Below are 25,190 nucleotides of genomic sequence, written 5' to 3'. Positions count from 1 at the left end.
GTTCGGTTTCTTGCTTTTGTTACTCTTAAGCAGGATCAGGAAAAAAGCAAATCAATATTTCCAAATAAAAGAAGATAAAATCATTAGGTTGAAATACCTGAAAATGTTTACTAAAAGGACTATTATACAGTATCTGTCAGAAACATTTTTGTAGTGCTGAAATACTTTTTGCAGGAAGAAAGTCTATCAATATAAACTCATTTAAATATGATACCATTACTAGTAATTATTTGACTACCTATTAATTGAGACCAGACCTCTGCCAACACATACACTTTCTTTGCTACCTCTACTTGTCCTTTTTAATATTTATTTGAATGTTTTGTTTGGGACCAAATTACGGTATATCTTACTCTTGAGGGTTACTATAGTTAATGATATACTTACCAAAAGTGAAATTGGTATTTAAGCCATTAAAACAGCTGACTGAAAAATTAAGACATATGTCTGGATAGATAAAATACTCTTTGCATTTCCTGTATTCTGGGCCAGCTATTAAAGGTCTTAACTCAGTTTTAACAATTTCATTCATAGGCAAATCACTGATCACTGTCACTGCTGCACAAATTAGTCATAAACTAAATAAGAGCCTGAGGATTTTGATGAAAAGCAGTAAAATATGTACAGAAGTCCTGAAAGTTTGTGAATTAGTTTATCAAAGAGATGCTAAACCTGAGAAGTCCCAAAGACAGGCTCTGGCTCATCAAAATTGGCTCTGAGGAGTGAAGAGAGTAGTGTGACTCAAGATCTAGGCATCTCCTTAAGGAGATGCAGACCATGCCAACAGAGTGCAGGGATTAGAACTCAAGATGTTGTGATGCTATGGCATGATGCATTTTGTCTTCTAAGGACTGTGTAAGCAGCTCAAAATTTGTGTAGTATCTGAGATCTACTATATGAGATGTCTTCACACAGAGGTGCTACTTTTCCATGAAGCCTTCATCTGGGGTACACTAGGATAAATTAAGGTAAGTTTCACCAGCATTTTCATTGGCATTTCCATGGCATTGCTGCAGTGGATCAGCTCTGAAAAAAAAAAAAAAGTACACGGCACTATAAGGAAAGAGAAAATTAAGTGTTCTTCTTATTTCTTTATGAGTATCTTCACAAAAAACATGCAGAACCAGAACTAACTAAAACTTGCATTCAGATCCATAAGCTGATTTTCATGGTGAAATATTATATGCAAAAATCAGCATGATTTTGGAAGCGGAGAATAGAGATTTGTGCTTAAAATGAAACCTTAGCAACATCAGCTTTATTCTAGAGCAGTTCCTGCTGCAGCTGTAAATTCAGACATTGTGTAGTACATGTGGCCTGGGGTCTCTCAAAAGACTTGTTCAGAGGAAAGAAACTATGAGAAGATAAGGAAAAGATGATTCTTCTTTCAGTAAGTGCTCACAATTTTCTGCCAGCCTCAGTTAATATATCCAAACCTTGATTTATATGTCTTAAAAATACTAAGCAGCTCCCAAAGCAGGCTGTGCCCCTGGAGAGAGCTAGATGGGTTAAGGTTAAAATTCCTTGGCAATATTCAACCCTTTTAGGGAAAGAAAAGCAGGGTAGCAAGGCAGAGTGAGAAGAGATGAACAACAGCAGACAGACTGACTGACTCCTTTGGCTTCCAAATTGAAAATGCTAGAAGTGCATTTTCCCTGGTAATTGCTGTAAATCTGAGTATTTTGTATAACATGAAGGTAAGAAAATTGCATACTTAATTGGTACTGATGAAGTGAATATGGAAAGTGCAATGAAATATTAATTTATATGGAGAAATAGCTGAAAAATGTAATTGGACAGCATTGCAAGAAAGAAGAAAATTTAAAAATGAGCTTGCACAACAAAGCTGAAAAATCTGTGTTACATTTACCTTTTATTTCTTAAGCTGACTAGTGTACAGATTGTAGAAACCTTGAACAACTGCATGACCTAAAAAAGGGAGGAAAAAGTAGAAAACCAAAGTGAATTTACTTCTGCTCCTTTTTTTTTTTTTTTTTTTTCAGGTGCTGGGTATTTTTCTGTTGCTGGAAGTTTCAGGCTTCTTTCCCATTTTTTCCAGGTGAGTATCTATTTAATAAAATATATGCAGAAGGTTAAGCATGTATAATTGTGGTGCATGATGTGAGGCAGGATTTCAAGGGGTCATCAGGTATATTTTATGTGAGAAATACATGCTGTTCGGTGTCAGCTCTGGCACTGCCACCAGTAGTGGCAACAACAGTGAAGCATGATGGTGTCCTCGTGTCCTTTAACTCCTACCCAGAAGAATCAGCCATCCTTGGGGAAGAGAGTGTACAGTGGTGGTGTGAGGCACAGCAAGCCATGTCTCTGAAACACCACACAGTTTATCCCAGGGACTGGTTGCACCCCTGATGCCTCCCATGGAAACTGGCAGTTTGCTTTGTTCCTGATCGTTAGGCCAGGTGAATGTGTCTAGTTTCTTCTTTCCAATGGCCAGAAAGGCCAAGCTGGGACTGATTTCATTCTTATGCATGAAAAGGAAATCCAAGTGGTTTTACAGTAAACCTGGTCATACCCCTAATTATTACTGAAGGTATGTTTTGCCTTTTAGGAAAGTTTTGCACACATGCTTATGGATGGAAATCCCCGATGATTTTCCTCTCTCTTTTCTTTTGTTTGTTGTTTTTTTGGGGGGGGAAGGGGGGGGGCTGGATTTTCTGTTGGGGTTTTTGTTGTTGTTGTTTTTTGTTTTTTTAATGCAAAAACCAATACTGGAGCAGCCCTTCTTCTCCAATCCATTGCCGCTGGAATTCTTTTGGCCCTTGGTCCGAGTGCAATGGCTGTACTCAAAAACAGGTATAGATAATCTTTTCTGTGTTTATAATCTTATTAGCATATACATTTTCCCCAGTTATTAAGAAGCCACTCTAACATTAAACCCCCAAATCAGGTGCTCAGGCAAAAGCCCCAGCAGAACAAGAAGGCTGAAGAGCAAAGAACTGAGAAGATAAATTCTCCAGTCTGTCTCAATATGTTTCCTTTCAAAGCTGTGATGTTCATGTTCTAAAATAATTTGTGCTCCTTTTTTTTTGGTGATAGTTTCAAAAAGCTCAGCTGAACTGTCCAGTAAACACTGATATTCCTCCACTGATGCTGATTTGTACAAATTCCACTGATTTTTCATTAGTGTCATCATGACACAAGTGAAGAAAACTTGGTTACGTTCAATGAAAATGAGTTGATGATTTCTACACTGCAACTCTGTAGATGTGCAAGACACTGGCTTTTGATTTTTCTTCTCATTTACTTTGATGTTACATCAATTAAGGAGGGATTAGTCAAAGTTAAAGGTGTGCCATGAGACAGTACTTACCTTTTTTTGGAACCAAAAACTAGCCCACTGGATGTAAGATTTTATCATCTTCCTCAATGGTGTTGTCAACTTTGAAAATGCTAAGAAATACATCTCAGGCATGGTTAGTCCTATCAAAAGTGTAAAAAAACCACTTAAATTTCTTAGCAGCTTTCTCTTGACTTCAGGTACATATTAGATTTTTAACAAAACAAACCATGCTCATGCAGCAGTCTAAAGACAATATAGACAAAAATATTGTCTTTCTATTAACTTGAGAGTTTGCTACCATATGGTGGTAATATCAGGTGTGGCTGTTTGCAGAAAAAATAGTGAATGTCTAGAGTAGTAGCACTGTCTTCACAGTAGCAAATTATTCTGGCTTTGCATTTGAATTTTCTAAGATCTCCTTTGATTTGCATTCAGATTAGGAGACGGACAGTGGCAGTTTATGGCCAGTATGGAGGAAACCCCTGCTCTGGGGATACCTTTGAAACAAGACCATGCAAACCCACAAGAGGATGCCCAACAGAAGATGGCTGTGGTGATCGGTTCAGGTGTTTCTCAGGTACCATCCAAGACCATTTTCAATATTTTCTACTCATGAAGTTAAGAAAATATCCTTGTTATCTTTCAGTTTCAGTAAATGGGCAATGTATTTGCAGTGTTCTTGATCTGCAGATGAATTTGACTTAGGTAAACATTTCTTTTGTTTCCAGCCTCGACTGTGCATGCTTTTAATTTAATCTAGAGTATGGCAGAGCATTGATGATAATATGCTGTAGCCCTGATACCCTCTTTTACTCATTCTGCCATACTTGATTGCCCCAGAGAACAGGTTTTTTCATTATAAGAGGGTAGTTAAGGAATGCAACCTTACATTGATGTCTTGCAGCAGTTCTAGGCTATTTCCAAATATGAAATTACCTGAATCATGGAAACTAATACTCCATAAAACATATCCAGGCTGCTTCCATTACCTTCACAGAGGAGCACATTATCTTGTAGGTAGATATTTATCACAGAGGACTGTGATAAACATGTTTTGGTGCTACTAGGGAGACAATCACAGTTAATCACCAGTGATTGGGTCAAAGGGTGAAAGCTTAGGAAGCAGATCTAGAAGTCAACTGTTTCAATGACATGTCATAAGCCTCAAATAGCTATGGCTCTCTCGAGTGTCCTGTGCACTATGTCTTTACGTCTACATTTAAGGCTTCATAAACCTTAAGGGCATAGGCTTTTCATCATGGGAGTGAATCTGCTAATTAATGTAGTAGATCAATAGGACTTCTACTTTGATTTTAGGTGAGCTACTTTCAAACTAACAAACACTTCTTTCACCATGCATGTTTGTCCTGATTTAGGTCAGTGCATTAGCAGATCCCTAGTGTGCAATGGTGATCAGGACTGTGAGGAGGATGGTGCAGATGAAGATCTATGTGAAGAGAGGAAAACTGTATGTGATATTGACAAACCACCTCTGAATTCAGAACTTACAGGAGCAGGGTAATGTTCTGTGCCAGGCTCAGTAGTACTGGTACCAAATGCACTTACATTTTGATGTATTTGAAAGCTCTGTGTGTACAGATAGACTTCCTGGGCTTATGATAAAGCATTCCATATGCAAAAGTGCCCAGTACAACTGCTTCCACCATGCCAGCGGTTCAGTGCAGGAAGTACAGGTCCTGTGACCTGAAGCAAAAAATAAAGCTTTCAGTGTTTCATTCCTGCTATTGAAAGACAGCTACAAAGATATGAAATCAAATTTCATTTAGCAACACATGATCTTCTGCATAGAAAAAACTGAGCTAGCAATGTTCATTCTTTTTTTTTCATTGCTGTTGAATTTAGCACTTTAGATTCAAATGGATTTCTGTTTATACATCCAAACTGCAACCTAGAAAAAGAATTGTTGTAAGTTTCTTTGGTGTTGATTTATCACTTGTTATGCAATAGACTTCAGATATAATACCCCCACCCCCCATTTCGGAATGGATGCCCTGTTGCAGTAATTGTTCTAACAATAAAACTTTAAATCATTTGAGAGAGATATAAATGTCTTAATCTATAGAGATAATGAAGTCTTGACAAATCAAGACCAACATTTCCTTTACAATGTTGTAATATGCTAGGCATACTGCTGTTTGGGATGTATAAAAGGCTGTCAGGTGATAAACCCTTGATTAAATCAACCTTTTATAGTGATTTGCAGATACAGCACACAGTTATAATGACTCTGTAATTTTTGTTGCTGTCTTAATGATATTTTTTCTTCCTGTAGCTTTGATCTTATTACTGGTGAGACCAAGGGAAGAGTCATTCATACAAAAAGCTTTGGAGGGCAATGCAGAAAAGTCTTTAGCGGTGATAGGAGAGAATACTACAGGCTGAGTGAAAGTGTTCTTGCTTATAATTTTCAGGTATGTTTCCATTAAGTGAAAGTGTTCTTGCTTATAATTTTCAAGTATGTTTCCATTAAGCATAGCTTTATATTTACAGTCAGGATTAAAACTGGGAGAATGGTGCAAAGCTTGCAGAGGCCCTTGGCTGGTACACTTCCCTAAACACAGCTCACTGACACCTGTGCCCTCTCTGCAGTTTTGTATTATTTTGAAATACAAATTGATGTATGTCTTGCTAAAATAAAAGAGGAAAAAAATTCTTAGATGTGATTTATAAATCTCTCACAGTTAGACTGAACATAAAGTTAATCTCCTTAGAATAAGCAGTGACCTGAATCACCCTAAGAAATGTTTTGGGGAATGAAATACAGGGTTTTGGCATGCTTTGTGTAGATCTTCCAGAGGTATTTTGTTTGAAGTCACTGTCTCACTGATTTGGTTTGTCTCACATTTATCAAAAGCATGCCAAACAATCCATAATGTACTTTACTACATAGTGTAAATACTTGAGATAGATATAGATATAGATATAGATATAGATATAGATATATAGATACATGAATGCATTTCCAATAGTGTGTAGTACTTTTTATGAAATCTAAAATGGATTCAGCCTGAAAAACACATCAGCTTATTTTGCATCAGAAAGGCCTTGCTCTACTCTATAAGTTATTGTTTCTAAATCCTACATGAAGCTCTTCATAGAGACGCCTATCTTTTACCTTCTAGGTTAAAGTTCAGAATGATTTCAGTTATGAGTTTTTCAACAGCACCTGGTCTTATATGAAACACATAGAGCAGTATGAAAATTCAAACAGATACAAACACACACAGGATAAAAATCTGCAAAAGGTATGTATAACTTGTCACTGTAGCTTAGTATTTTGCATAAATATTTTCACTATTTTATTCATGTGTTTTTGTAGAGAGTTGAAAATGCTTGTTTTATAAAGTCATTTTTGACACAAAATGCAAGACACTAAATATCCCAGAAAACCTTTAAAAAGAGATCACTGGTTTGCTTATCAATCCAGAGGAGCTGGCTGCTGTTTCTACTTCCTTTGTCTTACCTATTTAGTAATAATTTATTTATTTACTATCTGTTTTTCTCCATATTTAAGAGAGAAATCATTGGCTTCTTCTCATAATTGATTCATCTTTTTCTTTTTTGCAAGTGGTTGATTGCCCTTTTTTTTTTTCCTGCTACCGCTCGGTCGGTATAGTGGAACAAAAAGATTGAAATACTTCTGTGGTTAAAATTAACTATTTTATAATGCATTTTCCGTTAGTAGAACTCCATTAAGAGAGAGATCTGGTGTCTTTAACAACCAGGAGGTCACATTGTTTATGCTTTTAACTTACTTTAAAAGGAGCATTAGATAAATAATTTGAGAGTAATTTTCAATTATGAAGTACAACTTCTATCTTACAGAAAATAAAATCAAATAACAAATGTATGCATTTTTATGTCTGCCCCAAGCAGACACTAACAATGACATATTTTGAGACTCAGCATAACCAAGTTCAAAAGCAACTTTGAGAGTCTGAAGTGAACCGTATTGTATAGACGTATCAGATTTTATAAGTAAGCAGCATCCTCAAAATGGGTAGAGCCCCTTACAACAAAAGCCTTACCTAGACAAAATCGACTGCAAATAACAACTGTATTACCTGTGATTCACTTTCAGACAAATAAGAAGTTAGCCTTCTTCTACCAGGCTTCTGATTCTGGAAGCCACCATTATCTTTGAATCTTTGAAGAGAGAGATCTTATTTGTCCTTGTGCTAGTTTTCAAGTACACAGGAGGAAAAGAAAGATGTTGCAGCAATTATAAATAAAGATCCAACCACATTTCATGACTTCAGGGTGGGTTTTTTTGCATTTATTGTGTTGCTTAGATATGTCTAACAGCCCTGTAAAGCTGTTGGTTAGTTGCCAATAGAATATGTTTGCCATCTGGCTATTAGGAGCCACTCTGATAGTCACATGGAGCATGACTTATGGCTTTTCCTTCCCCCAGAGTAAGCAGCTGATGGTTGTGGAGAACAGTGTGGAAGTTGCTCAGTTTATTAACAACCGCCCAGATTTTCTCACTCTTGCGGAGCCTTTCTGGAAGGAACTGTTCAACCTTCCAGTCATCTATGAGTACAGCGTCTACCGAAGACTTATTGAACATTTTGGGACACACTTCTTACACTCTGGGTCTCTAGGAGGACATTACAAAGTTATTTTTTATATGGATACTGACAAAATGAAAGCAGAAGGTAGAGTACTAGAGTGTTTGTTGCAGAAAGCAAATTCAGTAATCAAGAATAAAAATTTATATGTATGTTTTTCCAGCTAATGTCTAAAATCAAGTAACAGACTTCTACAAGTTGCCACATTCTCTTCATGGTCAAAAGAAAGAAGACTAAAAAATGTGCTCGAACCACAGCATTTAGTTCTAGATCCATGTTTGTGATATGCTCTGGGTATATAAAAAATAAAATTATCGTTAGTTTAGGACTTCCTTAGTCTAAACTTGAATATAAATCTCAAACAATGTTAAAGGTTACATGGAGATGAAGGTTGGGTAAAACTGTGTAAAGCAGAAAAAATTACAGAGCAAACACCAGAGTGGCACCTATAATGGTAATCCATTGGAGCAGTGCTGTGAAACTACAGACTGCTGAGAAAATAAATGATATTGTACACTGTTCCCAGATACACCTCACACCTCTGAGCATTCATCCATAAGCTTTAGCAATGTGTGGATCTTCCCACAGCACACAAATGCTAGTTAGTTACTTTCTAGTTTAAGTATAGTACTTCATGATCTCTCTAGCAAGTGGGAGACTCGGAAATGAATCCAACACGCTTTCTGTGTACAGTATTGTTAATGGATGGATTATTTGCAGATGTCAGCATAACAGACTTGTACAAGTGTACCTCATCAGGCTGGAATATACTCCTTGTGAAAAAGAAGAAGACAGAATGCACCAAACTGGATGAACTGCTACTGACTTCTTCAGGTAAACGTTCAATGGTGACTCACACAGTTGTCATGTATCTATCTCTCATCTCATCCTAAATAGCTGTCAAAATGAGGAGGAGGTGTTGATAACTTTGATGAATTCTGTCCTTACATGCTGAACCCATACATCAAGTGTCTGGTTTAAAAGGCTCTCTGGCACTTGTCAATTATTGCTAATGCTTTCCCACTAAATAGCACTTTTCTGGACACCCTAAGTTAGAGCTGCCAAGACACCTGAAAAAACAGATACCTCCTATATATGATCAGCGTAGGAGCTCTTGATGCAGGCACAGGCTGTTGAACTGCACCAGTGAGTCCTTTCACTAATTGCTAGCAGAGTTTTTGTGTGTATTGTTTCTATTTTTATTTGTAAACATAGCAATGCCTACATTTTATGTATTTCCTATCCTGAATCTGCAGAAAGCAGTGGCAATAAAATTAAAGGAGACCCTTACATAGAAGGAGGAAGCCCAGGTGCTGTTGCTGGCCTTAGTTATCTAGACCTAGATAATCCTGCTGGGAACAGTCGGATGTACACCTTGTGGGCTGCATCAGTGACAGACTATCCCAGAGTAATTAAAAAAAAGGTAAGGCTATTTTCCTGAAGCAGAGGTGAGCAGATGGGATCACTTTAAGAGGACAAATTATTAAGCTACAGCTGGTGATTAATCATGTCATGATCTACACTAATTTTGTTTTCAGATCACTTTGTAAAAAAATGGAAAGTTCTCAGGAAGAAAATGCTGTGAAGCTAATATGATCAGGTGCATCACAAATCTAAGTCCATTGACAGATCAATACCATCCTTCAGTGACTTTAGTGGAGTTCCAGTTAGGAATAGAGAGTCATGTTAGCATTGGAGAAAGACCAGATTTGAGATAGCCCTTTTCCCAAAATGCATATGGGTATGTCTGTGTGGCCTCCACTTCACTTGCCAACTTCTGCATATCCCTTTTATCTCTCTTCCTTCACTTTGCATCCAGAAGTTTAGCATAACTAGAGATTCTCCAAGTCAGACGCTTCAGACCTAGGCACGGCCCTATTCACTGCTACCTTGTCTATGTCCCTTTTGGGAACTCTCCACATACTCAAGAATGGTATAAACCCCAAATATCTGTTAGGAAGTTTTCAGCTAAATGTAAAAGCATATAATATCATAAAGTAATCAATTAGAGGAAAACTATTTTCAATTTTTGTTACCTTTGATCACTGTTCAATGAAATGCCATACTGGGCTCTTTAAATGACCCTTTTTTTATGCTGGGAACATCTGGGTGAGAATTCAAGTTAATGTACATTGGTGGTCTCTTGTAATTTTATCTCCTCTCTGTTCTCATAGCTCAAATATGTCTAAATATTACTGATATACCATTAACTTTAAAGGATGCTTTTAAGCAGAACTGGCTTTTCATAAAAAGACTAATATTAAATACTATCATAAGATTTTAGCTAATTAGCAAATTAGAGTATCTAATGTGCTAACTTCCATGTGCAGAAGCATATGTCACAAATTATTTCGCGTGAGGAAATGTGCTTATAAAACCTTATATCCCAGTCATAACTATTTAATATGCATGTTTTTCTACTGTATGTAGCTAACACCATTATATGAGCTGGTAAAGGAAGTGCCCTGCTCTTCAGTCAAAAAGCATTACCTAAAACAAGCCATTGAAGAATATATGGCTGAAAATGATCCGTGCAAATGTCAGCATTGCCAGAATGGTGGTGAGGCAGCCGTGGAAGGAACACAGTGTGTGTGTTACTGCAAGCCTTACACATTTGGAGCAGCTTGTGAGCTGGGAACTCTTGTGCAAGATCAGCCAGGTCAGCACTCTTTAAACCTGTGGGAGTTTAGAAGTGGCAAAATGTGCTCTCCTGCTTCCAGTGTCTGTCCCAGAGCACAAGCATGCAGAGGCTGCTGGGGAGAGATATCACTGCAAACAAGCAACATGGGGAGGGTCAGGCCAAGCCTGAGTCTTTGTTTAGCATGTCTAAACAGTCCTTAGCAAAGAGCTGTTTTTATTGTTCGTGTTAAATACAGCAGTCAATACTAACTGCTCAATGCAGCCATCTGTAAGTATGTACATATCCTAAATTAATTATCAATTACTTCATAAGTTTTTACTTTTTAATTTTATAATTAGTAATAGCTGGCAGCTGTTTTTATGTTTTGTCAGACACTGATAATGTATAGCCTCTGTGGAATTACACCTATGTCAAAGTTGGGGAAAGATGGAAGATTAGATTATTGCAATCTGGAATTTTCTGTAATGACCTTGGGGCCATTGCTAGCTTTGAAAAACCCCTGCCTTTAAACCTCTCACAGGGAATGCTTTAAAGAGGGAGTGGTTTAAAGAGAGTAGTTTTCACATTAAACCAAATATTCCCAAATGTTGCACAGGCGTTGTTGATGGACACTGGAGCTGCTGGTCTTCCTGGAGTCCTTGTTCAGGGGGAAGGAAATCGAGGAGTCGAACCTGCAACAACCCCTCCCCACGTGGTGGTGGGAAGGCCTGCCTGGGAGAGCAGCATGAAAGCAAAGCATGTGAAGATGAGGAGTTACAGCATCTTCGGTAAGTAACACTTGGAGACCACCGCTGAAAGATTTAAACATTTGTTTCAGAGGGGTGCATAAACTACTGAATTCAAGGAGATCACTTACTGAGCTTTAATATTTAAGTTTAAAGAAAATAAAATTCAGAAGCTGTGAATGTCATAGAAGATAAGGCTAGAAAATGGGGTAAAAGCCAGTAAACTTGACAGCATTCTATTTACCACTCTCTTGTATAGCCTGGCAGTGCCTGACTCCAATATAATCATGGTGTAAATGTACACATAATAGTCTTGAAAATGGGCTTCACTGAGGAGTGTAGCATTTTGAAAGGAAAGACTAAATTCAAACTAAACTGTACTTTGTTTGCTTTATAGCTTGATTGAACCACACTGTTTTGATTTATCCATAAATCCTACAGAATTTTGTTCACCTCCTCCTCTCTTAGAGAATGGATTTGTTCAAGTAAGTTATTTCTATTGCTCTGTTGTCTGTTCTATCCCTACCTGCAATGTCTTTTCTACAGTTAATATAGATGTTCACTTGCAAATTTGTATTTCTCTTAGCAAGCTTAGCATCCTGACCTAGTGAATAGCCACTCTTGCAGCATTTTTTAATTTTTCTGAAGTTTACGTGACAGTATCCAAAACTTCAAACTGAAAGTTAAATAAAAACCAAAAACCAGAACAAGATCTTTTCTTCTCTGTACCATGGTACCTGCAGAGAAAAGTCATCTACTTGTCCTTTAGTCCATATATGTATTCAAAATTTACTGATTCACATGGATTACGTATAAAATCACAACAAACTAGAGAGGAAAAAAATGTTCAGTCATCCAGGAAGTCCATAACAAAATGATAAATTTTAGGAATCTTCACTCTGTAACTCACTATTCTCTTTCTCTGGTGAAATGAATACCTGACAAGGTACTTGCCTCACCATAGTTTAGGCCTATTTGACAAGGGGGACTAATTCCTCCCTTGGATGAATGGATTATGCCTTCTTCATGTTATCAGACTGTCATAAGTCTCTTTGCTCGATAAATAGATAAAAGGATTAGTTCAAAATTCATTAGTTGCCTCTGCACAACTGCAACCTGCAGAAAGATCCATAATCTTGCCCTCCTTCTTTTGCTAGTGATTTTTTTTTTTTTTAATCAATAGGTGTCTTCTGCATTGATGTTTTTGGTTCACAAACAAAGGGTAAAACCCTGCAATTCATGGAGTACTCTCAATGTTTTGTAAGATCTGTCCTTAGAAGACAGTGAAATATAAAATGAGAAAAAGCCTGTGTCTTCAAGTCTACCTTTAGAAAGCTGATAACATGCCATCCTAAAAATTGGCAAAGCCATGTACTCTCCACTGATCACCCCCCAGCCCAAGGCTGTGTAAGATCTTATCCTGCTCTGCTAATGTTTGATAACAGCCATATTTGCAGCTTGTCCATACACCATCGGGAGAGCACTGTTCCCTTTTGATCACGTTTAGTGACTTGATAACCAGGACTGCCCCCAATATTCCAGACTCTCTCACCACTGCATTGTAGAGTAGCAACAATACTTCTCACTGTCCTCAGCTACTACATTCCAGAATCAATGAGAGTTTAGTGATGCTTAGGTAGTTCTTAGGTAGTAGTGATGAAAGGTAGTTCTTATATTTTATATCCAGAATTTCACCTGTTCATTTTCTTTCAGAATGCTGAAAACTCGTACCCTGTTGGGAAAAACATTGTTTATGCATGCAAACATGGATATTCTCTTGTTGGTGATCCTGTTGCTAAGTGTCACAGTAATTTACAGTGGCAAGTTGGAGAGAGATACTGCCAGGGTATGTCTAACTGATTCTTGTTTTGAACTACAGCTCCATTTCTGAGTTCCAATGAAACATTTCAGAACATCTGCTTTCCAGTTGCAATGTGAGGAAAAGACACACCTGTATTTTCAATTCCCTAGACATAATCAGGTCTAAATTGACTTCTATTGTGAATCCAGATATTGTAATGCTGAATTAGAAACATACCCATAAAGTCTAGTTTTAAGGAAGGCTGAACTGAGGAAGACTAAATTCCATCCCAGGAATTACTTCCTGTGGAAACAAGCATCGTTGCTTACTTAAGTCCTAGGGCTATATGCAAGAATCATGAGAATTTTCAGCACTGCAGTTCAACAGCTTCCTTTCCTCCTTTCAAGCAGGACTGACTGCCTACAAATGCTAGTCCACACTGTTTAGAGGCCATCCCTATGTGTACCAGGACATAGGGGTCCCATATGTGTGATATCCCTCTACTATGAGGCTGTTGCCTAGTAGGAACCATCATCAGAAACATGGGTCCTAAAGACAGGGAAGCCCTCATACAGCTAGGGCTGCACCTGCAGGCAGTAGGAGAAGATACTTTCTCTGTGTCCTTAGTTTGCATGTTTGACTGATGTGATAAGTTAATATCCCAGCTGTACATTTCTACAGGAAAATCAGCTAACCTCACCATTCAATTTTTTAAGGAATTTTGAAGAAAATGAAATACATTACTGCTTTCTGTCATCCACTGATTTACTGTGGCTGTCTCAAATGCTTCAATCCACAGAAACCGCTTGTCTCCTGCCTGACCTGGAGGGGGGTTTGCAGCTAGAGCCATGGAAACCTGTGTACGAGATTGGTGAGAGAATAACTCTGTCTTGTCCACACAGCATGCACTTGGAAGGGGCACACTCCATTTTGTGTGAGCCCAGCCTCAAGTGGTCTCCTGATGTGAACACTATTCAGTGCAAGAGATCAGGTAAGCCATTGCAGCCCCCAGGTACAATGCAGGAGTTTCTTTCCTGGAGTTTCTTCCCAACTAAGCTTTATGTAGTTTAGATATATGCAGAGCTATTGCTGAGACAGTGATAGAGAAGCCACACTTACATCACTGGCAAGAGGCACAGAAAACATGGGGTATGTTTTCTGTGGTCTGTTCAAACGAGATGCCTGAAGGCATTTCATTGAAGTTTTGTAGAAGCTTTTTGCTTCCCACTCCCCTATAGCTATCAAGTGTTGTCACTAACTATTTTAAGAGATTGCCTGCAATCTCTTCTGTTCTGCCACCCAAATATGTTTCACTTTTCACATATTGTATAACACTACCACCATATGAAATACACCTTAGAGTTTTTCTGTCTGGAAGCTATTCAGTGCACCAGAGCCTCTTGTGACAGAGGATGACTGGGTGACTGCTTTTGTTGATCTGGCAGTCAGACAGCTGATACAAAGTGAATATCCAGGAACTGGAAGCAACAGGAAAATGCTGCTTTAAATTCATGCTGTTTAAGCTCTAGTTTGATAAGGGCAGGCAGTGGCAGAAAGGGAAACAGGCTATAGCTTCAAGCAGCTCTAAGTCATCTTTTCCAACCATGGAAGACAGATGGGAATTTCTCTTGAACACTGCTGTGATGCTGATCAGTGACACAGAGGCACCCAAGGAGCTTGTGCTTCAAGCCTGCCACTACTTCACAAGGTCCCTGAGGAGACCCTTGACTGGGGACAGCAGCCACTGCTGCAGGAGACTAGGTGCATTTCCTACATTTTTTTCTGTCCTCTCCTTATCAGCTGGTGCTGCTGATATTGCCTCAAATACAGAAGGGGACAGTCAGGCTTAGATTTCAAAAGGCCTGTGAAATTCCTGGTATAAGTCATCTGCTGTCATAAACACATCAACAGGAAGTACAGTGACTTCTGAAGGAATAGTATAGCTATACATAAATGACTTGCTGCTGCTGCTAGACTGCCAGAGTAGCAGTGCTGAACTTCTGTTACCAGTTACTTAGCCTCAGTGACTGATTTTCATTTGATTTTTGTTTTTTTTGGCTAGCATCATGTTCTCAAATTCCAGGAATAATTGGAAAGTTTCAAATGCTTCCATCAGAAAAAAAGATACAGCTTGTGCTTATCTGTATGGGAGCATTGTATTAGTATAAAAGTTAAAAAAATAAAGGACAACAATTAGATAAATAACAGTTAAAAACTCAAGGAGTATGAGATAAGGGTAAAAATTATGAAGATAAATATTCACAGACACAGTGGCATACATATATTTGGATGGGAGTGTTTAGTCACTATGCAGCCAACTATCCAGGGAATGAAGAAAATGCAGTGATTTTTGGTGAAAATTCCCCCTCTGCAGGAAGACATATGCTTGCTGTCTGTATCATAATGCACTGCAACTCTTACTTTTTCTTTTATTTTTTTCTTCTTCTCTGATAATTCATTTTGTTTAGCAAGTCTTAATCTGTAAGGGAGGTATTTTTTTTTAGGAAAAGCAACAATCCAGAGTACTAAATTTTCATGTTGGCAGATACAAAATATGAAAAAAAATCAGGATAAAACTTCCTTAGAAATTGTGTCCATATGGATTTAGCAAGTCTTGCTGTTATAAATTTTACAGAAACCTAAAAATAAATGTTTAGCAAAATTTGGAGTAGAACTCTCTACCTAAAGAATGGTACATCTGTGATCATGAAAATTCCCCAATAATTACTACTATTTTTATTTTAAAAGTTGGTACAAGCTGAGGACTGATGATGGGACTTATAGTTTTCATTACCATCAATGTATAAAGATATTTGGGTTCTCACAGGGGTTTTGATCCTTAGGTTTTCTAGAGACAGCAGTGAAGTTAATAGTTCTGAAACCTAATGACAAAACTGTTCCCAGCTACTATTCAGCCGTGCTAAATTTAGCAGAAACAAATAACTGCTGCAGAAATGAGATGAATGTTTAAGCTTTAACCTAGTACTTGTCTCTTTCCATCTGGCTGGTGACCCATGGATAAATTACTGAACAGTAACTTTGCAAAGTGTATCATATCTTTTTAATACTGTTGATTACTTTCCTGTAGTAGATACTTTTAATGACCATGTAGGATGTGACTTTATGTCATGACTATATAATTCAGTGCCTCTTAAACTCAACTGATAATTTCAAATTAGGTCCTTGTTTTTCTGACCCTTAATATCTGTATGTTCTTCTACTTTAGTACCTAGTGTGAAAACAGAAGTGACAGAGCCTAAATGTCAGCCATGGGAGAAGGTATATCAGTCACAATGTGTGTGCAAAATGCCCTATGAGTGTGGGTAAGTTCAAGTTCAGTTTGGCGATTAGATTCTCACTTTATTCAAGACCAATTACATTTCTTAAGTTTTCAGTCTATGACAGAGGACAAAACTTTACTTACATGAGGAAGAGACATTGTACTTAGTTTGCTTTACACGTCAATTAATGTCCTCTTCATCACTTACCTGCCTTGTCAGAACTCTCAGTGGGTTTTAGCAGTACTGGAATTTGGTTGGATGACCAAAGGGGAAGGCATAATTTTGCTTGATCTGTGAAATAGATGAAAAAAGATAAAATTGTATTTTTAAGATTTAGAGATTTGAAGAGAAGTTAAAACAGAGGCCCTTGGGACACAAAACATCAAAGCAATAAGCCAGTGAAATAAAGTAGATTTCTTTTCACTGCTGAGAGACTAGGGAGTTATGAAAGGCATGGTAATCTAATTTCATCTCACATTTACACAGCTGTTTTTGCAGACCAGTCTTGTCACTTTTCCTGACTTCATAACTTGCAGATTAGAGTTTGCTGTTTTGTGCTTGATCTATGCCTATATTCTGCAATAAGCAATGGAGAAGAAATAATGTAAGGAAATTATTAAGTTCTTTGAGAGACACAAAAGTAAGAGAACCAAAACAGAGGAGTAACAAGAAAACACCTGAGACCAAATGGCACTGATGAACAGGTGTGCCAAAGGGTTCAGCACTCCAATATCTGGGCTGGTTTGCATAGACTAGATGACGTCTCCTATCAAGTCACTCCTATAAAGTGGGTGCAAGCTCTAAATATGAATTCTGGCCAGGTTTATGTGACTGAGTTGAGCAGTTTGGAAGCTTCAGGATAACAGACCAAATATGTCTTACCCATGTGTAGCAGGAGAAAGAAAGTGTGAAGGTGTCTCAAGTGATTTCAAGGTAGAACTTTCAATGGAGAGTGTGTACTTCCCATCAGACACATAGACCAAGAGTGCTCTGCATGATGACTCTAAGACAAAATTAGCACTCTGAACATCTCAAAATTAAAGTTGTTGAGCTTAGTTCAGATGCAGATCCCCCAGGAAGTTCCCTAGGTTCTGAGGCCATTGTCTTATGTGCAAAGGTAAGTGCCAGGATTGTAATAACTGCCATCTAATGCCATTCCTATCCTTAAATACCTAAATGCTTTAAGTAATCTGGCCTGCTCTTTTTCTCTCAATACTTATTTAAAAGGGTCAGCAACTCCTTTTCTGGTTTGTGTATATATTGAGGTCAGTTAACAGAATACAAGAGGAGTTAGAGCTAGGGAAGGCCTTTGGCAGAGTCACAGTAACATTGGAGGTTAAATGACTAAACTAAATTACATTTACTTATACACTGAAGCTTCATTTGTAATTAATCTACTACTTGCCTATTTCTGTCTTTTATAATTATGTTCAAAATGACAAGAATATAGATAACAGTCATTCCTATTACCTCATGCCATCATTTCACTGTCTTGAAATAATGCATCCAATGATGGAAGGATAAATCATCAGCTGTCAAAGCAGACTAATCTTCCAGCCTGTTATAACTCTGCAGGAGTAAAGCGTGTAAGCAGAGCTTGGTCCAATCTTTCCTAAGAGAGCAGAATTAACTTGCTTTGCTTTGGCAGTGACTTTCAGCAGTAGCCTCTTCTCTGAAGAGAGCTTGAAGCAAGAAGAGTTCATGTGGTATTCCAGGAACACCATAGTTTCAGACCTATCCTCTATCCTTTCACTTTCCAAGAGGCTATCTGCAGAGACTGCCCACAACAGCACAAGAACCCTAGAACAGGCTGGTAATTTGTCCTTTGTTGTAGGGTGCCTTAGGCTACATCTGTCCTCATAAATGAGAGTAAGGGAACGATCCCTAGGCACCAGAGCTGCTAAATTGTTGTAGCAGCTCCTAGCAGACCTTTGACAAGGGCCAGTTCCTGTATAATTCCCCGGCACAGCTCAGGAATGACCAGGAACAGAAACCATTCCAGTCTGATGTACTCCCCATCTTCTGGGGTAAAGAGGGACACCAGATACTCTGTGTAAATTGTCCCCAGCACATGGAAGGGGCCAGAGCATGGTCTGTTAATACAGGTGGAACCTCAGCCTCCAGTAGCTAAGAGCTATCTCCACAGTGAAGCATGCAATTTGATAATTTTTAAGTACTATCCCTCTTTTTTTTCCTTCAAATTTGTTTGCAAAGCATCTATGTCTCTCCTGAGAGTTCTTGAACTGTTACATTAAAATTTCTCATCTCAAATGTAATTCCAGAAAGTTAAAAACATTCCCAGCATGATGAATTTTTCACTTCACCAGAAGTTTCCTACCTCTTATTGCAGGTGAAAGGGAGAGAAAGTATTTATGGACTTAACAGATATTATTTAATTTCTCACAATATTTGTGCTTTAGTAAAATATTATTCTCATCCTTAAACATATTTTTTCAGGTAAAAAGTATTGAATTTCTCACATTCACTTTACACAAGGATTATTCCTTGCCTCTAATAACTTTTATTGCACTCCTGTGATGTTCCCAGGGAAATGTGCTTTCTCAGCGATGAGTGCAAATTATTAATTTTTCTTATGCATCTTAACATGTAGATTTCCACTGTCTTTCTTCTGCTGACCCAGCTGTAGCAAATATGTAAATCACTCTCAAGACAGTATGAGGCATTGAATTCTAGCAAGAATTTGGCAACATGGTCCCTGAACTCCTGGGTTTAAACTTAGGCAGCGGGTTAAATCAGCTCCCTTTCCTCTTTTGGGTGTTGCTAAAGTGGTGCAAAGCAGACGGATTAGTGCAGAGGTCTGAGCTTAATATTTTTAGGTAAATTAAGCTGCCTTCTCTGCAAGATTTTGACCTTAAGACTCAGATATTGAAATTTATCGCTTAGGCAAGTAAAGGAGACATCTGAACAATTTTAAATGCAATAAAAAATTAATTACAGATTAAATGCAATTGCTTTCCCTGGAACACGCTTTGTTCTTTAAGATGATATATAAACAGGGAGTTTTACTTATACTTCTGTCTATAAAGGTAACTTTCACATAAAAATCAAGGCTCCACTGTCTTAGAGACTGTGCAGACAGATGACCAAACAGGACAATGCATACAAGTGCACCTGTTTCCTTTATCAGGTGTCTACTGCTATATATCCTATGGTCTGCCTCAGAATAAGAAGGTTAACCTCATTCTTTATGTTAACAAAAGAGGATTAAGGAAAACTCATGCTACAAACTTTACTAGGGATTTAGTAGCTGTCATTTTGACCCAGCACAGCAGTTAAGGGACCTGTAGTGGTTGAGGATGCTAACCTAAGTGGAAGATACAATACAATTAATAAAAATATTTGGTCACAGGTAGACGCACCAAACTTTTCAGGCTTAGCTAATGAGGTCCATGACATATTTTAAATACCTTAAATATGAACTATGCTACAGGTATTTTAAAATTCAGTAAAGCCAGCTCTTTCAAAAGGCTTCAAAATCATATTTTTAAGAACCATTCCCAAAGCTTGGAGAAAGCTCTTTTCCTTAGTGCCTTACTTATAGATCAAAACCCATTCCCTAATTCACAGTGGGGGGAAAAAAAAAAGTTACTTTAATGCCTGGCCATTAAGTCAGCAAGGTTTGAATTCTGGCATTCTTACTAGGCTTTCCTCTTCTCTCCTATAGGCATTCCCCTTCCCTTCAGTCAGCTTCATTAAGCTCATTAGGGCCATTTGCTTTTTCCTCATTAGGGCCATTTACCTGCACCTCATCAGCCTCTTCTCCCCACTAACCACCTGTTTAGCTGAGGTTGATGCTCAGAACTGGCCTATTAGACACCAAAAGTTCCAGTGGAAGTGTTTGTGAGCTTAAAATGAGGAGCTGTGCTGAAAACTAGGCTTTGGGGCTGAATTTCAAAGCTCTCCATCCCCTGGGAGCCTATCTCTGCTCTCTGGTACCCTGTGAAGCCCCTTATCCATGGCTGAAAAGTGCATCTGGGAAAGTACAGGCATGCTCTGCTCCAGATAGTCACTCTTGTTCATTCCACACAAATACTGCTGATTGCATTGAGAACAAGTGGAGAAGCTAGGAGCTCAAGATTAAAACTCAGAGGTAATGGAAAGGGGTTTTTTTCCTCCCCTCCTACACTTGGAACATAAAACACAAATAATGACACCTTCTTGGAATTGAAGTAATGGAAGGGTTCTTTTACTCCCCTCCTACACTCGGAGCATGAAGCACAAATGGTGGCAACTTCCTGGAACTGTCCCCAAAGCAAACACCATTTAAGATTGTCCAAGAATTGTTATTACCAGTTTTAAAAGCTCATTTATGTGGGTGTTAAAGCTCTATCCACATTTCAAGAAATAAGCAATTTTTCTGGGTAGTTTTTTTTCTTAAAATTTCTGTGGAGATGTTGTGTATTTCCAGAAATGTCTATGGTTTCTGATGGTCGATTATAAGGTAGTTTTTAGTAAAAGCTGAGCATTTTAAAAGACAGCAGAATAAAAATCTTAAAGTATATTTGAACACCTTAAAATTAAGAAATACATATAAAATATTATATGCACATGTTTGCATGCATCATATATGTATAAGAAATGTTTTCCGTCTGTGTATTTACATTCATGCATGTGTCATATATTAGAGAATAATTGAGTTCTGAAATATTTTTAACTGAAGTCTCTCTCTCACTGCTGCTGAGGTCACTGGCAGAAAGACAGTAATATCCCTGTTCTTCATGTGGGGATTTTGACTCTGCTGAGGTACAGCATCCTGTGGAAAAGGGAGAAGTCAGGACTGTCCGTATGTCTATGTTTTGAGTTCTTTGCTGCACTCTTAGGATGTACTTAAGTGAACAGAGAAGTTGTAACTAGACTCTGAATGTTTTCCACTCCCTCAGCTCTTTTTAAGAGTTGCCAAGATAAAGCACATTTAAATAGTGCAATTCCTGCTATTGTTTTCAGTCCTTCCCTGGACACCTGTGCTACAGATCAAAGAACCAAGAGAAACACACCTTTAACTGTTTGCAAGATGCATGCCTTGGAGTGTATGGGCAGAAAATACTCTCTGACTAATGCAGAAAACTGCAAAGTACCCCAGGCAGGTGAAATACCATGTGGATCATGCCGTCCATGGGAAAAATGCAACGGTAAGAGATTCTTCACAGATGTAAGCAAAATTGTTCATATAACTAAAAGGAAATCTTTATCCTCACACATTAGCAGTTGGGCAGTTGTTCTGTCCTGGTGTTGGTATGGCATCTGCAGTCCCTCCCATAAGCACCAGACACTGCTAAGCTGGCTCAAACCATTAGTCAAATGTTTGGTATCCAAACATGTCAGGAATCTTCAACCATGGAAAAGAGGACCCTGCAGGATATTGTAACAAAATGTGCTATCTACAGGAAAAGCTTATTCCTAGACCCTGTTAAGTGAATCATCCTTTTGGTCCCCTTTCTCCTTTGGTGAAACCCCTACCCTACTCTTTTTCACTGCATCTATCTGTTCAGATTCCTTAAAACAGCAGTTGCAGGAATCCTTACTGCCCACAGGAGTAACTAATCCTCTCCTGAAATTTGCCAAGCAGTCTCCCCAGCAGGATGCTGTGGCTAGGAATTAAAAGTCTTACTGTATGCCAGCTGGGAAGGCCAGTTACTGTTTGTACTTCACTGTCTATTCCCAGTTTCTTATATAATGATTAAAGGTGAGGTCTCTTCTCTCAAAGGAAATAGTTCCTGTTTTTTGTAATCTGTCTGCAGTGGTAGTTTTCAAATTCCCTGATTTATTTTCCCTGAGTGTCCTATGCTACATTGCATTTAATGAAGGGTTGCCAGGAATGGGAAGATGAAGTAATAAATTAGGGTTTTAGAAATGCCCAAGCTAGAGGCATGGTTATTGTCATAATTGGAAAATAAAAAGGATTACTAGATAGGAGTTCATCTGTTTTGTCTAGCAGGGTTGAACAGACAAAAATAATAACAACAAAGTTAAAGCTGTCTGGAGCTTCAGCAAGGACAAACACAGGGAAAAAAAATGCATACAACACCAAAGAAAAGGACACAGTTATGAAAAATAAATATCAGGTGGAATCTTCTTACCTGAATGTCACTGATACAGCTACCCATATTTATTTATAGGAGTAGACCCTTTGATCTTCATGAAACTGTCTGTATGAAAATGTAGATAACTGTTGTAAGAGTTTGCATGATCAGTTTGTTAGTGTCCAAAGACAGACCTCTCATCTTACAAGTTATCTGAACTCTAGAGTAGTAGATACATGGACCAGTTCAAGAAGGAACATCAGAGAAGACAGAGTACAGCACTTGAGACACCTTGAGCAAGTTTTTCCCACAAGCATGATCAACCTCTCCAAGCAGAGGAAGCCCCAGCAGTGCACAGTTTATTTCCACTTCTAGTTTTTCCACTGAGCCTGAATATCACCTAATGTTACCTGAAAGAATTAGGGAATTAGATTAAGCAAAGAATGACAGAATTACAGAAAGCTTTGGTCTGGAAGGGACCTGTAAAGATCCTCTAGTCCAATCCCCTGCAATCAGCCGGGACATCTTCAACTAGACCAGGTTTCTCAGAGTCCTGTCCAACCTGTTTTGGAATGTTTCCAGGGATGAGGCATTAACCATCTCTCTGGCCAACTAATCCTCTGTTTTACCACCTTCATCCTAAAATATTTCTTCATATCTAGTCTGAATATGGTCTCCTTTAGATTAAAACTGTTATCCCTTGTCCTAGCATTGCAGTCCCTATTAAAATGTCTGTCCCTATCTTTCTTATAAGCCCTCTTTAGGTACTGGAAGGTGCTATCTTCCCAAAGCCCTCACTTCTCCAGGCTGAACAACCCCAAATCTCTCAGCCAGTCTGTGTAGGAGAGGTGCTCTAGCCCTCTGATAATTTTTGTGGTTTCCTCTGATTCTCCTCCAACAGGTCCATGTCTTTCATGCGAAAGCTGAGCACCCTCCAGAAAATTGCTTTCAGTCTTATAGATCTCCTAGAAACATTTTAGTCTGGGGGTTTTTTTTGGTGACTTTGGTGCTATCCTGAGTGTTCTTCCTCTGTGCTTTTGCTTAGTGTCATCCAACATCTGTGTTTGTGATGAAGATGGGCTGTGTGAGGAGGGAGGTGCCCATGTCTGCGCTGAAGTGAGCGGCTCTGCAGCCCGTCGGACCATGACCGAGTGCGAGGTTGGGCTGCTCAGATGCCGGGGTGAGACTGTCACCCTTGTCAGCATAAGGCCCTGTGACACACAGAATAAATAAGATATGTTACACTTTATTTTGCTTATTGCTGGAGGATATGTCAAAATGTGTCAGCTCTTGTCAGGACATACTTTGAACCTTGCTCTGCTTTGCCAAATGTAAGCTCTGCTGTGAAATCCATCACAGCTGATGAGACTGTGCATCTGCTTAGCTCTGTATCAAGGCCTGAGGCTCTTTGTTAGAAAGAGATGCACTTGCACAACTGTTCACAACAGAGCTCTTAGGCACCAGCCTTACCACTGGCAGATTTACTTCATATTTCTATCCGAATTAAAAAGTATTGCTGCAGTGCAATTGCCAAAGTAGCTATTATAGTGATAGATTACCATGTCTGACATTGTCAATATGTTTTTCTTAAAGCCACACAAACACATGCTTGCACTGAGTAGATTTAGATTAGCAAAACATACAGACTAAGCTTTACAGAGTAAGAGGTATGATTCTTCTCTTTTAATAAAGCAGCTTCTTTCTACCATATGCTACTCTGCTGAGAAAAGAGGCTGCACAGAACTGATCATGTTGTTGAGCCTAATCCACCTAAATGTCAAAATAATGTACATTAATAGTAAAGCCATATTAAAGTAATGAGAATACATCTATGCTTGCAGCTTCTCATATGCAGAACCACTTTATGAAAAATCACCATTTTACATTGTCATTATTATTATTATTATAATAATAACAGGTATCATCATTATATGTTGTCATTATATGCTTATTCTAAGCAGAGATAACTCAGTTACATTTGTCACATGCATTTATGTTTGTGCCAAGATTGGTTTCTTTACAGATGGTTGAACAAAGAGGCATTCTGCCTTAGCAAAACTTTCTCAGAGGCAACCATTAAGGAAAACACATCTTTACAGCAATGAAGACATTCTGCATGCAGTCCCCTTGGAGATACCACTGGATTATCTTCAAAGACTATTTGTGAATAAAAGAAGTCTCCTACACTCTTTCCTTATAGAGCTAGGCATTCTCTCTGGCATAGCTGGACCATGACATCTTTCCTTACATATCACAAGTACATTCAGGTTACCATGCTGGCAGTCCCATCCCTTCTGACTATACTTGGATGCAAACAAGGACAAAGGGCTGATAGCAAAAGGATGTTCAACAAAGTGCAGTACCATCAGCACGTATGATATGTCTGTATTCTTTCAAAGCAACAGGTTTTATTTCTTACTATCAGTAATACAGTAAGATTAAACATCTCCCTTGTTTATGTTTCTACCAGTAGTTTCTTTGCATAAACCTTACCCTCAGTTGGATAAAGCTTTTCTTTCTGTGATACTGGCAATAAAGGGTAAGACTGAACAGGAGTGGCTTTCCTTGGAGACTCTTTTGTGGGGGTAGCCATGTTGGAGGGGAAGGTTGCCACACACTGAAAGGACCTCCTGATCTTTGTAACCATTATGCTGTCTGGAAAATATCAGATTGAGGGGTTTGGTTATTTTTTCTTCTTAAGCAAACAACAAATTTTTTGTGAATATCATACAGATGGAAATAAGTAGAATAAAATCCAAATAGATTTAGTCAGTTATTTTTTCATTATTTGCTCAGAGTAGTAAG

General features: G+C 38.4%; 1 protein-coding gene across 2 annotated transcripts; it reads left to right on the top strand.

Moving 5' to 3' along the window:
• The first annotated feature begins 1,554 nt into the window (after nucleotides 1-1,554).
• On the top strand, nucleotides 1,555-24,940 carry C7 (complement C7). 2 transcript variants are annotated; one of them, XM_014257014.2, is made up of 18 exons: nucleotides 1,555-1,697; nucleotides 2,004-2,059; nucleotides 2,721-2,817; nucleotides 3,740-3,881; nucleotides 4,681-4,822; nucleotides 5,598-5,736; nucleotides 6,448-6,570; nucleotides 7,740-7,983; nucleotides 8,617-8,730; nucleotides 9,153-9,319; nucleotides 10,327-10,555; nucleotides 11,133-11,304; nucleotides 11,660-11,747; nucleotides 12,976-13,108; nucleotides 13,863-14,054; nucleotides 16,290-16,386; nucleotides 21,310-21,494; nucleotides 23,431-24,940. In XM_014257014.2, the coding sequence occupies exons 1-18, from the start codon at nucleotides 1,692-1,694 to the stop codon at nucleotides 23,616-23,618; spliced, it is 2,514 nt and encodes an 837-aa protein (XP_014112489.2). In that variant the 5' UTR covers nucleotides 1,555-1,691; the 3' UTR covers nucleotides 23,619-24,940. The 2 variants fall into 2 exon arrangements, with proteins under 2 accessions (XP_014112489.2, XP_005528016.2); XM_005527959.3 differs by having other exon boundaries at nucleotides 1,556-1,697; nucleotides 2,742-2,817.
• Nucleotides 24,941-25,190: the final 250 nt, after the last annotated feature.

Source organism: Pseudopodoces humilis, chromosome 4 (genome assembly GCF_049639895.1).
Source record: "Pseudopodoces humilis isolate 2021_Gansu_Grassland_sample_001 chromosome 4, ASM4963989v1, whole genome shotgun sequence".
Classification (NCBI taxonomy): domain Eukaryota; kingdom Metazoa; phylum Chordata; class Aves; order Passeriformes; family Paridae; genus Pseudopodoces; species Pseudopodoces humilis.
The sequence above is the reverse complement of the archived record's forward strand: the minus strand, read 5'-3'. Positions and strand labels throughout refer to the sequence as shown.

Excerpts from the sequence above, each read along its gene's own strand:
- C7 (XM_014257014.2), top strand. Across the intron at positions 5,737-6,447 it reads TTCTTGCTTATAATTTTCAG|GTTAAAGTTCAGAATGATTT; the intron begins GTATGTTTCCAT and ends TTTACCTTCTAG. Across the intron at positions 16,387-21,309 it reads AAAATGCCCTATGAGTGTGG|TCCTTCCCTGGACACCTGTG; the intron begins GTAAGTTCAAGT and ends TATTGTTTTCAG.